Source organism: Poecile atricapillus, chromosome 13, assembly GCF_030490865.1.
Source record: "Poecile atricapillus isolate bPoeAtr1 chromosome 13, bPoeAtr1.hap1, whole genome shotgun sequence".
Taxonomy (NCBI): Eukaryota; Metazoa; Chordata; class Aves; order Passeriformes; family Paridae; genus Poecile; species Poecile atricapillus.
This window is the reverse complement of record NC_081261.1, coordinates 10,893,438-10,910,120: the sequence shown is the minus strand read 5'-3', so window position 1 is coordinate 10,910,120 and position 16,683 is coordinate 10,893,438. Positions and strand designations below refer to the sequence as shown.

Sequence of the window (16,683 nt, the reverse complement as noted above, 5' to 3'; positions counted from 1 at the left end):
AACAGCGGCACATGGCTGTGGCTGCCTCAGCAGGGCTCGCGATGAACTTTGTTTGTTTAGTTGCTTTTAGCCAGCCGTGCTGTGGACAGAAGGACAAAAGCAGCAGCAGCTTTTCTTGTTTTCGGCACTCGGCATGGAGAAAAGCGCTGAGTGAAGGCAGCAGCCGGCACGGCTCACACGGTGTCAGCAAAATCCCCGTGAGCAGCAGCGAGGGGCACGGCAAGAGATCTCCCTGATCCCAGCCTGGATGAGATCAACGGCTCAGAGCTGCTGAACTCCATAAAAACTGTTTTAATCGATAAAACTTGAGAACAAATGAACCTACGATCACCAATTCTCTCTCGAATCCAAAAAAAGAAAGCGTGAAGACACGTAAAAAAAAAAAAATCAACATGAAACTAAAGGCAGTAAAGAACACTTCACTACAATGGAGAATCTTCATAGTCAATTCTCCAAGCAGTCAGCAGTGGCATACGCACAAAATCGAGGAGGAAGAAACTGCTTCCAGGACTTAGTTTAGAAAGAAGGAATCTAAACCGAACCTTTGAGGATTTATTCTGTGACACCACAGTCTGGAAATAAATTCAACTCAACCACCCTGGGGTTCTTGGCTGCACCTGGAGCCAGGCAGATGCTCCCAGTCATCCAGCACCCACCTGGCCCCGTGCACAACAGCCCCAGTGTTGCCACCAAAAGAAAGGGCTGGAAATGGATTGGAATGGAAATCATTAAAGTTTGAAAGTTGAAAAAGCCCTCTTAGACCATCAATCCCCATGTTACCCCAGCATTGCTAAGCCCACCACTAAACCATGTCCCCAGGTGCCACATCTACGTGTTTTTTAAATCCATCCAGGGATATGAGTTCCCTGGGCTTTCAGTGAAGAAATTTTCCCTAACAGCCAATTGAAACCTCCCCTGGCACAGCACACTAACACACTTCTTACCTCTTAAGGAATTTGTTGTGTAACTTGGAAGCAACTTCACAGTGCATAAAAAGAACAAGTTTTACCAGGTGTCTGTGAGTAATAGTTCATGGGGCTGCTCAACACCCCGGATCTTCTCCAACCAGCTGCCACATAACTGGCCTGACCCTTCCTGCACAAAGGCAGGCAAAGTACATCCCGTGCTACCTTGGCTTGAAATTCAACAACTGGGAAGATGATGATGGAACAGCTGCCTAATTTATCACCAGGGCAGCCTGAAACATCCCACTAAATCTTAATCAGCACCATCACTGCCTTCCCCACAGCCTCACTAAGCCCATGTGAACTCCTGGCCTCCCATTTTGGAGCCATTAACCACAGCCTGAACATCCAGCCCTTATTCCAGGCATGCCCAAGTAATTCCTCACACCTTACATCAATGCCCACATAGGCATCAGTTACATAAATCAACTCCTTTCATAAACCAATGGAGATTTTCAACCACTTTGTTTCTGAACAATAAGGCCACTGTGCTGCTTGGGCAGTGATGCTGTGAAAGCCAAAAGACAGACTTGCACGTGTTGGGGAAAAGCAGGATCCAAAATATCCAGGGACAAAACATCCTTTAACTTCAGGGAGGTCAAAGGTCTGGCCAAGAAAGGAGTTAGAAAATGGAGGGTGTGAAGAAGGGGGGAAAAACCCCTCAAGAGATTTGTCCTTGATAAAGGACAAAGAGATTTGAAAAAAAGGAAGTATCTGCTAGTCCAGCTTTGAGAACAGGGGTAGCTTCACAGATATCAATACTGACTGTGGACTTCAGGGGCACAGGAGAGCCATGGAGCCCAACATGCTTAAAAAGCTGTGACATCCCCTTGCCAGCAGTTTTTCCAATGTGGGCACAGGGCCCACATTGTGCTTCAGGAAAGCTGCAGCACAAGCCTTCACCCTCCCTGGCAGATGACAAAAGGTTCAGAAAAAGCTGTGGGGCTTGCCCTGGCTCTCTGGCACAGAGAGTCAGGTCTGGACAGTGCTGCCAAGGGTTTCCCGGCAGTCTGTGTCAGCAGGAACAGCAATGCCATGAAGTCTCCCATCCCACACCCAAGGTCCTTTCAAACAGTGATTTCAGCAAAACACAGCTCCAACCCAATTTTATGGCTGCCTTTATTTGATGCATGATACTTGGTCTTGGTCAGGCCACTCAGTAACTCCCCCTTCTTGTTTTCTCCACATTCTTTCCTACTGAACTTTCTAGTCTAATGGCATTTACTGACCAGAGTCTGAAAACAAAACCTATCTTGTTTTCTGTCTCAGTAACATAAAATGTTAAAGGTTGATGGAGAAAGGGCATGGAATGAAGCAGTCCAGAAGGCACCAGGGAGATGGAAGCACTGCACAGCTCCCTGCCCTCCCCTTAACACTCATGCCTGGCTGGAGGAAGCCTGCTTTGACAAAACAGAGTTAGCACCAAATTTCATGTGTCTTCACTAAAGACATGCAACAAACAGGCTTGTTATTTCAAATGCATTTCAGACAAACACATTTAAAAATAAATCTTCTCATGTTGACTTGCAAACTGTATTTTATTGAAGGCAGTGTACAGAAAAGATGCTGAAAATTAATGCAATAAAGAGCATTCTCTGCCCAAGGGAAAAGATACCAATCCACACCACCACAGGCAAGGTTTTCTTCAAGAAATCAGCCTCAGAGTAGGGTCCAGGGTGTTGATCCACAGCTGTGACAAACAGCAGTGGCTGGACATACACACAAATCAACAAAACCCCTCATCATTGCCCCAGGACATGGATCCCTGAGCAGGACCAGGTCACCCCACGTTCCAGGAGGCAGAACCTGGAGCAGGGATCCACTCACACCTAGGAGGAAACGCCAGATGTGCTTCCAGCAATTGACTAACTGGGCAACAGGATCCAACAGGTCACTTGGGAGACAGGAGAGAAATCCGAGAGTCAAGTTGCTGTGCATCCACTTTGGGCCACACTGAAAATAGACCTAATAGGTCATCACTGGGTCTGCTGTCCTTACTGCAGAAAAAACCCAAACTATTCAGTTTTTCCTGTCCAGAGAAATGGCACTCTCATGGACATCTCTGGGGGCAGCAAAGGTGAGTTCTGCCCTTGGAGAAGCCACCAAACTGACCCAGCAGTGTGATCTCCAAGAGGAACCACCCCAAGCCAAACAGCTCCTCACCTCTGTTCCTACCTTGCAGAGCCTTGAGCATTTATTTTTGCCTATGAGATACAAAAGTCTTTAAAATCTGTGTTTATGAAGACTTTAAGGCCTGATAAAACCATTGCAATCCTACTGCTTAGCAGACTGACCATGTCACCGACAAACCCTGCACCACTGAAAGGCTGTGGGCCACCAGCAGCAAGATCTCTGTTAGAAAATTCACCTCTGCTGGACACACCACAAGCTCTCACTGCTAAAAATAGCCACACCTTGGTAGGTACAGTTGGGAAAAAAACCCCTGAAGCCACAGACCCTCCGTATAGCATCTTCCAGATCACCCTGAGGTCATGCATGACCATTTCTGTGTCTCAGGGAAACCAAGCAGCCAGATCATCCCTAACCCCAGCAAGGCACATACCAACACTGCTGTGAGACCACTGTGACCACAACCTCTGTCCTGTGCAGGAATGACCACTTAGGAGAGGAGCACTTTCACAGATATTCAAGGGTCCAATCTGAGCCAAAAAACAAACACCAGCTGATATCAGTGGCTAAAATGAAGTGTAAAAGTATTCAGTCCATCAATTCACACAGTAGAAACCATCATCCATGAGAGTAAGCACTGCCATGCTGCAGGTGAAAGCTGTTTTCAGCAAAACTTGGTTCTAACTCCCGATGAAGCTCCTCTGCTGCCAGACCACCCCAGCAGCTTATGGCTCATCAAAACCTCCTGTCACTACACAAGGATTTTCATCTCTTCCAAGGAGAGCTCCAGTAGCCTGCAGACAGTCAGGAAGGGAACGCTGGCCCTGCCCTGGGCACAGGTCTTGGGGGTAGAAAATCACCTAGTCTCCCTAAAACTGCTCTGGATGAAAAGCAAAACAACTGCCCTCCTTGGCTATGGAAACTCCACCTGTGTAAAGGGTTTTTGCTTGCTTTCCGTATTTTCTTTCTTTTGTAATACTGAAGCCACATCATCTGTACAACATGGGCTGAGCTCAGAGGACTTTGCTTTAGCCAGGCAGCTCAGAAATGCCTGTCTGAGGAACCATGAGGAATCACAGAAGGTTTGCTCCATTTATGGCAGCGCTCCTTCCCCACTGCCCAGGCATCCAGTCAGAACTACATGGTTTTCCAAGAAAAGTATAAACAGTAAATGATAGCTCTTTATATCAGGAAATGCCTCTTTAATGTGAAGTGCAAAACTATATCCACTTTTTTAAACCCACAACAGACAGTATTAGCCATTTGTGAACTTTATAAGGAGCGTTCATTCTGCTTGGATAATTTGTGATTTTGCTACAGAATTAATTAAAACAGAAATAAAAAAAACCCAAGAAAACCAAAACAACCAAGCAAAAAACCCACAAATAAACAAAAAAACCCACAACACACACATGCACAAAAAATCCAACTTAAAAAAAACTCAAACAAAAAACCCCCAAATACCAAACTCATGCTTTCATTTTGCTTCAAAATACCCTAAAAAGTGAATTTGGCAGGACCTTCAAATGTTTTTTCACTGAACAGATGCCTAAAACAATGGGTGGATGTTAATGAAGTGGCAGGGTTTGTCCAAAGGAGATTTTGATTCCAATGCTACTCTTGCTTGACACAACCTCAAAGACTCAACTCAGGTCACAGCCTGGACAATCCTTACAAGGTACAAATGGTAATCCTCATGTATAATGAACTGCACCCACTTTTTCTATCAGTGAACCATTAAAAATCATTTTGTTTTACTGCTTTTAAAAACACAGGACAATAACCCAGACCATGGGGATGCTCCAAGAACCCCACCTGAGAGCACATCTTCTCCAGGGCCAGCCAAGAACCCTCTGAGCAAAACTGACACAGGAGCCCATCAGAGAAAACCAACCTGTTGACAGAGAGCAGCAGCTGGTCCACACATGCTTTGATCTTGTTTTGTGCTTCTAGATGTGTCATGTTGTCTGTGTCCTCTCCATTAATTGCCAGAATAATGTCTCCTGGGCACAAGTCCGCCATGGCTGCTTTACTGCCAGGGTTAACCTGGGGAAAAATAAAAGGGTTACTGAAAAGAATATTGTTTTGTTTTTAAATAAGTCCAGTTTCTTGGAATAAGATGCAGGTAAAGGGTACAATTATTTTGGAAGAATATGTTTTTTCTCTACACCAATGTCACATCCACCTGAGGTTGGATGTGTCAGAGCTCTCAGGTAAGCCCCAGGTCTCCAAGAGCCTACAACAACATTCTTTGAAATAAGGAATTTCAGTCAACTCCAGCCACTGTGTGACCAGGTCCCTTTTCCACATTTGTCTCTTGAAATGCTTGAAATAAATGTAATATGCTCTTTCCAAAGAGATGCTTCACACTACTTTGGCTTGCAGACCTTTCATGATGCTGCAAGAGTCAATCCCTAAGTAGCACATTAAATCCTGCTCTCTGGTTAACCACCCATGCAGAAGCACAATCCCCCTGACTGCTGCCCTCCCTGAAGAGGTCACGTTTGACATCACTTTTTCTGGACTGACATCCAAATGAACTACCTCTTTCTAGCTCTGCATAGTCACCAGCCCCAGAGGGATTTAGCAGATACGGCATTTGGGAAATGGTTTAGTGGTGGCCTTGGCAGGGGTGGGGTAACAGCCAGAATAAAGGATCTTTAAGCAATTCCATGATTCTATTCATAAATATCACACAGCTCTTTAAGCCTCTACAACTATTTCTTCTGGTTTTGTGGGAGGGCCAGAACCCTCTAAAACTTCTAACTTAGTTCCTGAGGAACTAATGAAGGGCCAGATACTGTTTGTGGTCAGCGACAAAAGCAAGCCTGTAGCTTATAAAAGAGGTTCTTGAGAAATTACCATTTCATTTACATAATCCTAAATGTGGTTTTAATTTTTACAATAATATAGAATGACACAAGGTATAGTCACAACAGATAAACATGTCTGGTTAAACTCTTACTAGCTATATGTTTTCCCTCTAATTTCCTCTTCAGTTTATTCACAGCATCTGCTATGCAAACACATTTTATCGGCTGAGAAGTTACAGCAAGCCTGACTTTTGCTTATTCATGTGTCACTGCATTAAAGCAAGCTGGTGCTTTGATTCTGCTTACTCTTGATTTACACAGATGTAATTCCCTGTCTTAGGTGGTGGGTCTCTGCCCCACCCTCCTTGAGAAACCCAAACAGGAGCACTGCTCTACCCACCACCTCCCCTTGGCTTACAACAGTGCATGACAGCAAGCAGAGACATTGGGTATAGTTTTTCAGACAGTAAGACCAAGTGGGGCAGTTTCCCAGTGTCCAGAAGCCCCCCAACCATAGGCCATCATTAAACAGGTGGTTTTTTTTAGGGGGCATGCACACATCCCAACTTTCATCCTGATTTCATATAATCTTATAATGGCTTGTGTTGGGAGGGACCTTAAACATAACCTTGTTCCAACACAGAAGCACCTTCCACCCAGGTTGCTCCAAGCCCCATCCAACCTGGCCTTCACACTTCCAGGGAGAATTTGTTCTATTTTTGTAGGGAATTTGAAGAGGATTCAATCTTACCACAACAGCCCCTATGGATTGCACTAGAGCTATGCCTGGTGAGAAGCAGACAGCCCTCAGTGTAGCACAGGCCTGCTGCACTGCTCCCTGCATGACCACAGCTACTGGCACCACCAAAACAAGAACCTGAAGGTGTTTAAGAAGCTCCAAACCTTCCTTCTAACTTCTGGCAGTTAAGTAGAACTGGCAGCACAAGTTAGAGCTTTTGTTGCATTGTCAGAGTAAATTAGTATTTGCCATTTGCTCTTCAATAGTTTCAGCTGGGCTGTTTGGCTTGAACAAACCCACCCAGACCAACTGCTAATGGGCTGCCCTATGACTCAGCTCAGAGCAAACAACAGGACATGTCTTTCAGCTCCACAAACATTAAGCTCTGACAGAGGACATTTCAAGCCAGGACAGGATTATTTTTCCCCTGGCATAGTTAGGGTTTTTTGAACCCCTGTATCCATCCACAGGGCATTAGGGTCCTCCTACAACCACAGAAGCTGCCAGACTCATCAGAAAGTCAACCTAAAGCTCAACCAGCAACTCCAAGGAACCACCTCCATGCTCTTGCCTGCAGTTATCTGCTTCCCTCAGTGCTCATCCCACAGCCCTGACTGCCAGCAGGCTTTTAGACATGCTTTTTTGAGCTTCATCCAGGACAGCTGTATCTTGTTCTTGTCTATTCAGTGCTGTCTAGATGTCTGATGGATTTTTTCCCCCTGTAGTGATCTTAACCATGTTGTAGCTTCCTTGAAGAATAAGCTGTTCACAAATGGGACTCTTAGCTGTTTCCTATTTTTAGCTTGTGCTTTATTTCAAATTATTTTGGCAGTATTTTCATATTAGCATTTTATGCTAGCTATGGAGATGACCGAGGGCTTGAAATGGAGCTGCACTCCATGAATTCATTTGAGATACAGCACTGGTGTCTCAACAGCTTGGGAATCATTGTAATGTCTGTCAGGCCCAAAGTTTGTATTTTACTGAATAATATTTAAAATACTGTAGACTAAGGTCTTTTAACCCACAGCTGTGCAAAGCCATTGACACCAAACACCCCATAGAAAGCCTGACAAGTCTGGTCATGGGTCAGTGCTGTGCCTGAATCCTAGTGCAGGGGTTCTACCTGCTTTGGACATGGTTTAGTGGTGACCTTGGCAGTGCTGGGTTAATAGTTTGACTCAATGGTCTTAAAAATCTTTTCACACCCAAGTATTCTGTGATTGTATGACATTAGAGCCTGGCAGCGCACAGAGGTCTTGGGATGGAGCTTGTATCAGAGGCACTCACTTGTCCCTCTCTCCGGAGAGCCCTCAGGTCTGCTGCCCTGAGCCAAAACCACAGTGTGTGCAACATCATGGAAGCACACATGAATCTGACAGTAATCAGACACATTATGAAGTTAAAAACACTGCAGAGAAAACCTGCACCGAGTCACCGCAGCCCTGTGTTCTTGAAAGGGGCCTCCAAAGGAGCTGATGTTTAAGAACAGGAGAGGATTAAGGAAAACAGTGGTAAGATTTTATTTGGTTTTGAAGTTCTCCATCTGTGCCAAGAACAAACCATTTCAAAACTCAAGTGGTAAATGAGCACAGACCAAGCTTACGATGGATATGTAACTCAGAGTGGTGTGAGCTATCTACCCACCACAGGCAGCAGTGAGTACACTAAAACTGAGTCCCAGCTCATGCACCAGGGCCTAACGTGGGTTATGCCCCACAACACCTGCTGCACCCTGCATGTGCCACACCTCACCTTGCCCAGGCTAGATACCTGCCAGGATTTGGGCTGCTTGTGTGCTCCAGTGAAGAGTGTGGGCAGGGCAATTACTCACCAGCAAGGAGCCAGCCCAGTCCCTCACACCCTGGTAGCCACCAGCGCAGCAGGGCCCCACACAAATGTTGGTGTTTCAGGTGGGGAATTCTGTGGGTGGATGGGGTGGCCTAAGCCCTCACATCATCCCTGTGAGGCCATGCAGCTCCCAAAGACCTCTGCTTGTGCCATGGGGTGACAGCAACCTCAGTATACCTTCAGAGCAGTCAAGTGTACAGCACCAAGAGCCAAAACAACAGCAAACACTGGAGGCTTAAAGAAATGTAAATATTTTTATTACAATTCCCCTAAAAGGTTTTATTTTTCAATCAGACAGGAATCCCACCTCCTGTGGAATCTCTGAGCTCCCAAAGACATAACTTCATGAAGCACTGAAGCAGCACTGAGGTGAACCCCCAGACATCAGCTAACTCACACTCCTGGTTACTGCTGTCCTGCAGGCAAAAATATTCTACCAACAACATAAATCAAAAGCCAGCTAATGGAGACTTGGGGTGAAGTTGCCCAACACAGACAAAGCCAGTAATGCAGAAAGGGGAGAGGACCATCTCTCCTCAACTTCCTGCTCCAGAAGTACCATCTAGCCTCTTCCTTTGTGCCATCCCTGGTGCTCAGCAGGTTCTGAGGCACAGCCTGGCATGCAATCCGGAAGAGCTGATGGTTTCATAGAATCACTGAATAGTTTGGGTTGGAAGGGACCCTAAAGATAATTTGCTCCTACACCCTGCCATAGCCAGGGACACCTTCCACTAGACCAAGTTGCTCCAAGTCCATTCCACCTGTCTTGCACACTTCCAGGGATGGAACAGCCACAGCTTCTCTGGGAAACCTGTGCCAATGCCTCACCACCCTCACAGAAATAATTTCTTCCTCATATCTAATCTAAATCTTTCTTACTTCAGCTTAAGGACAGTCCCCCAAGTTTTCTAGGAGTGGCAAAGCAACTCAGAGGAATAGGTCCAGTGCAGTGGACCTGTCATCAGGGACCATGGCAGGGCTGCAGTGAACTGGTGGGAAGCTCTTCATGAGAGGATTGAACAGATCCCACAGTGCTTCACATCACCTAAACACCGCTATATTTTCAGCAGGAAGGAACCAAGCATGAAATATGTGCAGAACCAATTCAAGTGCTGGGGAAGTCACTAGCACTTGTGTTTCCACAGCTCCTTTTATGCCCATAGAAGCACTGGTGTGTTCTCTGCCCAAGGCAGCCGCGCACGCACAGCACGGCCACTGCCCTGAGAATGCAGCATGCATGCCTGCCAGCTTTACTGCTCTCCCAAAATTAAATAAAGAACAACAGTCTGAGTTTAACCTCTCCACAAAAAAAAAAAGCAGCCGCTTCCTCACTTCTCTCTCTCAAAAAACAAAGATGCTTGAGAATGCTTATAAACAGAAAAGACTAAAAAAAACCAAACCACTTACCCAGTAATGATACTGTAGAGCAGAGCACAAGAGGGTGTTTGCAGAGCACGTGCCCCAGGGGAGCAGCTCCAGGCTCTTGAGATCCCAGAGAGCAGCTCCTCCCCACACAGCACGCCTCTGGAAGGTGCATCCTGCAGGGATTTGCTCCCCTAGGAAGCCATAATGTACTTTTTTCCCAGTTTTCTAATAAGAATATTATGCTTCTTAATCCCCTCAGGATATGTCTCATTTGTGACATCTTTCTATGTCCTCCACATAGCACTGTGCTTTGAAAAATACCAGAGTCCAGTATTAGTGCCTGTCTCAACCCCCTCTATTGCTCCAGTAAGAAAAAGACAAATTTAAAGAAAGAGCTCCCAGTGAACATCCCTTCTTTCACTGTTCTCTGCTTCTTCAGTCACCACAGAAAGCTCAGTGACAGCACTGCAAGCATCAGTGCCACACTATGCCTTTTGCCAAATCATCCACCAGGGAATTCTATCTCAATAAATAAAACCAATTTTTAAAAATAAATTTTTCCAATCATATTCCCCACTGGTTTTTCCAGGATTACCATCCACCTCTCCACTCTCCTCCAAGGCAACTACCCTCCAGCAGATCCCTTGTCCACCCAAGTGGATACTCTGATGCTATTAAATTGATTATCCCAAAGCCAGCAGCAGTGCTCTTATGTTGCTACTGGAGCATTGCTTGGATTTACTGAGTGCTGCCATTAAAATAAAGTACACTGGGGCAACTGCCTTGCACTTAACCTAGAGTTGGTTGGTGTTGGAGCTGTGCAGTCTAATTTAGTAATTAGTAAGCAAGGTTATTTGCATCAAGAGAAGTTTGTTCTTGAAACACAGTGTTCTACCTTCTGCCCTGGAGCTTGGCCACAGAAGGGTGCCAGGGCTGGGAGAGCATTCAAAACAGGGCAAAGTCCCCATACCTACTGCCTGCATCCCCTGCCCTCACAGGGATGGGAACCCTGCCCACCGCAGGGACTGCTCTGCTCTGGAACAGCTTTCCTCAAGCCAACTTTAGAATTGGGCAAACACCACAAGCTGAAACAATCAATACTTTAGTAAAAGGTTAATTTGTAATATTAACTTAATCCCTTTTTATTTCTACTCTTTCCCCAGAAACCTGCCTCTAAGGTCACCTGTGTCAGGACTGAAGGATGAAGGATACAGCTCCTCACTGCCTGCACTGGCCTCAGCACAGCCAGAATAAGTTACTCTTTTTCTCACAGAATTTTTTATCCAAATCAACAGAAGGTGCCTGTTCTGGCCATTCCCATCTACATAATGAAGGCAGCTTTATCTCTGCCACATCTTCACTTTTTATTAAAAGTGCTACTCTAATGCATCCCATCAGTGAACAAAGCCAGGATTTAACGGGTTAAAAGGTGCAATCCCAAACAAGCCCACACAGACCACACAACTCTTCTCTTACATCAGTGGTAGTTTGTAGTAGGCAAGGCTGGGGAATTTTCTGTTCTGCAACTGTGATCAAAAGGGCCTGATTAAAGTCTTCGAGAGGCTTTCAAGATAGTGTGACAAAATTCTCAGCTTTTAAACAAAGCCTGTCAGCTCCATGCTATGGGGTAGGGAATGATCTTACTAGCTGCGTGTTTTAAAACAGGAAGAGCCAAGAGTCAAATAATTAACTAATGAAAATGAATTCCCTAAACCCTTTAATCATTCTTTCCAGGGATTCTCTTCAGCTTTTCAAAGCATCCTGCCTTGAGTTCCTTGCCAATTTGTTTGCATTTTTCTACTTGCTTATATAAAGTCTGATGTATCAAGGCAGTATTTAGATAAGCTCACAGCCCAGTAAATGAAGAACACTGTTTATGCAATCTGAATTCATTTAACTACTGAAGAAAATAAGCTTAAAAAGAATAGAAGGAAAAGAACCAGAGTACAAGTATTACAAAAGGCAAGACACTCAAAAATCCTTTTGAATTCAAGTACTAATGGATCCAAATCCAAATTTAGAAACAGATTGATAGTGTAGATCCTAACCCAGATCTAAGTATGAGGTCTCTGTTCAAAGAGGCTGAGAATCAATGAAATTGGACATGTGTTTTAGATCAACCAGCCACTAACCCACGTGCAGACCTCAAAATGTGGATTGAGAAAAACAAGGAAGAGATCCACAAGGATCATCTGGTATATTTTGTCAACAACTCTCTTGCTCAGCCCAAGGGCACACAACTCCAGCAGCACTCCCCACACTGCTCATGGTCACGGCTGTCAGGAGCCCCTTGCTCCTTCCTCGAAAAACAAGTTAAAGATTCTGTGCTGCTTTACTGCACAGAACAGCCCCCAAGTCAGCATTCTGGCTGCTACTACACTTAAATCTGCTTTATATTTACTTTGTCTTATTAGGGAGCAAGGCCAGGGAGGGACAGCTACCCTGGGGACAGCAGTGAGCCCTTGATGTGGTTGTGCTTGGAGCACCACCGTAGTCCCTCAGCTACTGCACCGCTGCATACCTCTGCACAAACCAGATTGAGCAGCATCACAGAAAGTGTTTATGGCCAGAATTGCTTCATCGCCTTCAGAGGTTTAGCACCCAGGTCTGCAGTGAAGTCTTCCCCCTCTGACACCCCTCAACAAGCAGCAGGGTTTCTTGAGCCCTTCTCAGGAGCAAGCCTTAAGTGCTGTGCAGAACACATGGAGAAATTGTTAAGAGTTTGCCTTCCAAACCATCTGCCTCTTGGCCAGGAAGGCAGGCTGACACTGTCCTTCCCATCAAAAGGAAAGTGTACACAGAGTGCTCTCCAAAGAGAAAAAAATTCTTCAACAGAAAAAGTTTAATCCAGTTGGTGAGCATCCCTGAAGTCTCATTTTTGCAGCACACTCAGGTGTTAATCACAGAGTGCAAAGATTTGTGCCTCTGTGACACAAATGCTTTCGCCCAGTTTAATGGTGAATGTCAAGCATTTTGCAGGGCTTGGTCTTTTGGGCCAGAAGCTTTACATATGCCAAAGTTTCTGAAGTGTTTTGTTGCATATGGTAAACAACAGCATTGAGAGCAGTGTCAGCATGCTGCAAACCTCCCAGCTGATGATCTCCTCTGTTGGTATCAGCCAGTCCTGGAGTCAACTGTCCAAGATAGCTTCTCTTTTAACTGTGCACTGCCCATATCTAATAATTAAGAATAACAACTTTAAATAATCTTCTTTATTCTGGTATATTTTGCTTTCTGAAGCTTGGGCTGTAAAATGTCATTGCCACATAATCTGCTATCAATCCACACAACATGTAAAACTACTTAAGGCTTAATGGGTGTGAATGCAAGCTGCTCCAGTTGTCAATGATTGAGTGTGGCTGTGAGGCATCTTTATGGTATCTGGAAAACTCATAGGCTGAAATCCTCTTGAACAGCACTTTTTGTTTTTTAAAATACAGCTGTGTTCTCTGTGGGGAGAAAACAGCTTTCTTCTGGGCCTCTCCTGGCTGTAAAAGTTCCTCAAAAGTCACACTGTGGCCTGATATCTTCCCTGTTGCTCAAGTAACATAGCGAAACCCATGCTTGCTTGAAGTTTTTGTGTAAATTCTGAAGTAGAAACCAAACACAACCTTATCTACCAGGGCCTGGGGCAAGTGGGGTGTTAGGGGCTATGTACAAACCCACTACATGAACAAGCTCTGTGAGATATGGGGTTTGCTCTGGCACACCTCTGGCACTGATAACAAATCCAGCAGAGTATTTTTCTGTGAACGTGTTTGTTTAAACCTTTTCTATCAACGCTGCTAGATCTTGAGAGAGCTACTGTTTTCTTTCACGCTTTAGCACCTGTGGTTACAGATGACTTAAAAAATAAAAAATGTTTTTACTAAGTATTTGGGTATCTGAGAACCATAAGTCAAGGCATTTTGAGAGTGCAGAAATCAGACAACAAATTCAGTTAGAAATATTATATTGTTCCTTCTAGGATTCTCTGTGACATGTATTTAATCTCCAAGCTACCAAAAATGAAATTAAATTGAATTGATCTGCATTAATTCCACACAATTCATAATGGCATATTTGTATTAAAATTAAAGAATTTATCCAATTTCAGGAGGACCAGGATTATAACCATCTGATGTGTTACATAGCAAAAAAAGTTTAGGAAGAAAAGAATAATTGCACGTATTTCCCCCTGTATGCTTCTTACACGTGGTGGTATATGTAAGGGCTGTTTGAGTAAGTCTGTTGTTTAACTATTCTCTTTAACCCACTTTATCAAGTGGGATTTAGGTGCACACTTCTACAAAATAATTTTGAATACCTGTCCCAGCAGGCAATCTTTCAATCTTCAAGGAAAACTGACATCACCACCATTTCAAACAAAAATAATGGGGAAGGAAGAAAAACCTCAAATCCACAAATCCCAAATACCCAGGGACACTGAACCTATACTGCTTTGTCCAGCCTGGCAGAGGCCTGATGTGTTTTCATGGGTGTGCTGGGTTTCTTTTGTTAACTTGCCCCAAGGTCAGACCTTGCCTAAATGGATCTACATGAATCATTCTTTCCACCTGCTTTCCCACTTGGGATTATCAGTGTGCTTAATTACAGTGATTAGTATTAGGCTTTCATTCCAGCATGTTCCACCATTACTGTCTCCTGATCCAGCACAAGCATTTATTCTTCTCTTTCAGTTATTAAACAAAAAAGCAATAGAAACACTTCAGCAGCAAATACATTTGTGACATATTTCTGTTAGTTCTTATCTGTAGCTCAGATGAACTGTTCTGTACCAGCACAGCTTCACACTTAACCACCCAGACTTCTCACGCCTGAGTTTATAGGAATGATGAGAAAAACAAAAACTGACAAGGAAAAAGTATTTCCTTCCACATAAAAAAATCATCCCACTTGAAATACTGTGACAACACTGCTCTGCAAGCAACTGAGGGACAGCTTTCATCACTCAGCTCTACACAGGCAGCAAACCCACCAAAAATCAGCAGAAATCAGGTGGGGTCATAGTTTTGGGATTCAGCAACACAGAGTGGCTTCTTCAGTCCATTTGGGAGCTCTGAACAGAGAGTCCATAAATTCCATCTAATGAACTATCAAATACATAAAAATTACATGAAACCAAAAAAACCTTACGAAAATCAAAGCCCTTCTAACTGGTCTCAAATGGAGACAAAATTCCTGTTCCTTTTGCTGCTGTCTCTGATCCTTGCCTTCTACACCAACATATGTGGAGTTCCTGGGGTAACCAAACCTGTTACTCCCAGCTCTAGCTCTTGGGAGCCCCTTCTGCTCAGCCATCCCCACCCCCACAAGAAAAAACCTCACAGGCCTCCCCAGGTATTACTCCACTGAGTGGGTTCTCTCTGCATTCACACAGGATCACAGCATAGACTTGGGCATTTGCCAGCTGCCTTGACAGAGTCAACAAAATCACTTTTACTGGAATTCCTTCCTCAGCAGAATTCTTTCTCAAGTATCCTAACCTTTAACAGGACATGTCTCTGCTCAAATGTGAAAGCTGCTTAAGTTTAAAAGTAGTTTAAAAGTCAACCTTAACTCAAACAATACCTGGATAATGGATTGCAGACCAATTATTTCTCATCCTTCTTGTGCCACAGTTCCAAGTCAATGCTGAGAACTGCATTTTGCTGCTACACTAGAGACCAGCAGGTAAACTAATGTTGAAGCCAGCAGATAAAGGAAAAATTTATTAAAATCTCATTCAAAAAATACTGGAATTGGTCCATTTGCCATTTATCTGTTTAGCCATATAATTGATCTATGACTTCAAAAACAGCAAGTGCATGGATTAACACTGGCAGAACGGGGCAGATGATGACATCAGCTACTCCAGGAGCAGGGCAAGCAAGTTCAAGTGACTAAATGCATTCACCTCCTCTAGTTATGCTAATGACTGATCATCTTTTAATCCCAGGCAAGGGGTAGATCAATTGTGATCCTACACAGAACCACAGCACTCACTGATGTGGTTACAAGCACAGCACTGAGAACAGCCAAATGAGTTATTCCATTCCTGTTCCTGAGCCATGGCTGCTGGTCAAAAGGAATGTTATCACTGGAGTAAGAGCCACAGGGAACCCCCTTCCCCACAGAGGGCAAACACAGCATTAGCCTGCTCAACCAAGGAAATCAGCTGCCAGCTACCAGAAATTTAATTAAGTCTTAAAATCACTTTCTATCAAGTCACCAAGGCCAACTTGAAGCAGATCTTTCAGATCATCTCCTACCCCTATAAATATACTTAGGAGGAGTAACCATTAATGATGTGATGTCCTATACTTAGTGTTAGCTCACTGTAACAGTGGGTATAAAACAAACTGTGTTTCCCTCCAAGAGCGTAGCCTGGTGCTATAAATCAGCAGTGTCAGCACTGTGCTAACAACACACCAGTATCGCTCCCCAGGGCTGCATGCCCTCAAACCAGCCCAGCAAACTCCAGTCCTGCTAAATGGTTCCTCCTGAATATACAAGAAACAGGGGATGAAAGGGTAGCTATAGCACACCTAACTTTTCATGTGACTGCATGAGAGAGATGCCCTAAGCATGGCCTTCTGGATCTGCATTTATCTTCAATACTAAGGAACTCAACATCCCACCTGGAACCCTGGCCTCTCCAGGGCAGAGTTTAACATAAGCTGCTCAGCAGAGCAATCAGATCTTTACCCCTTGTCACTTAAGACTGATCAAATCCCAGAGGGAAGTGACCTGTTTTCAAGAAAAAAAGACCATTGCTTAATGTCATGAGCCTATTTGAGACAGCTGCAAGGGATAGACTGAATACCATCAGCACCTGCAG

At 44.4% G+C, this 16,683-nt stretch overlaps 1 protein-coding gene across 1 annotated transcript in view; it reads right to left on the bottom strand.

Annotated features, from left to right (window-relative positions):
- PDLIM4 (PDZ and LIM domain 4) overlaps positions 1-16,683 on the bottom strand; it is a 42,557-nt gene that overhangs the window by 22,966 nt on the left and 2,908 nt on the right. Inside the window, exon 2 of the mRNA XM_058848931.1 lies at positions 4,990-5,141. Coding sequence (XP_058704914.1) covers positions 4,990-5,141 — 152 coding nt within the window. The remainder of the gene's footprint in view (positions 1-4,989; positions 5,142-16,683) is intronic.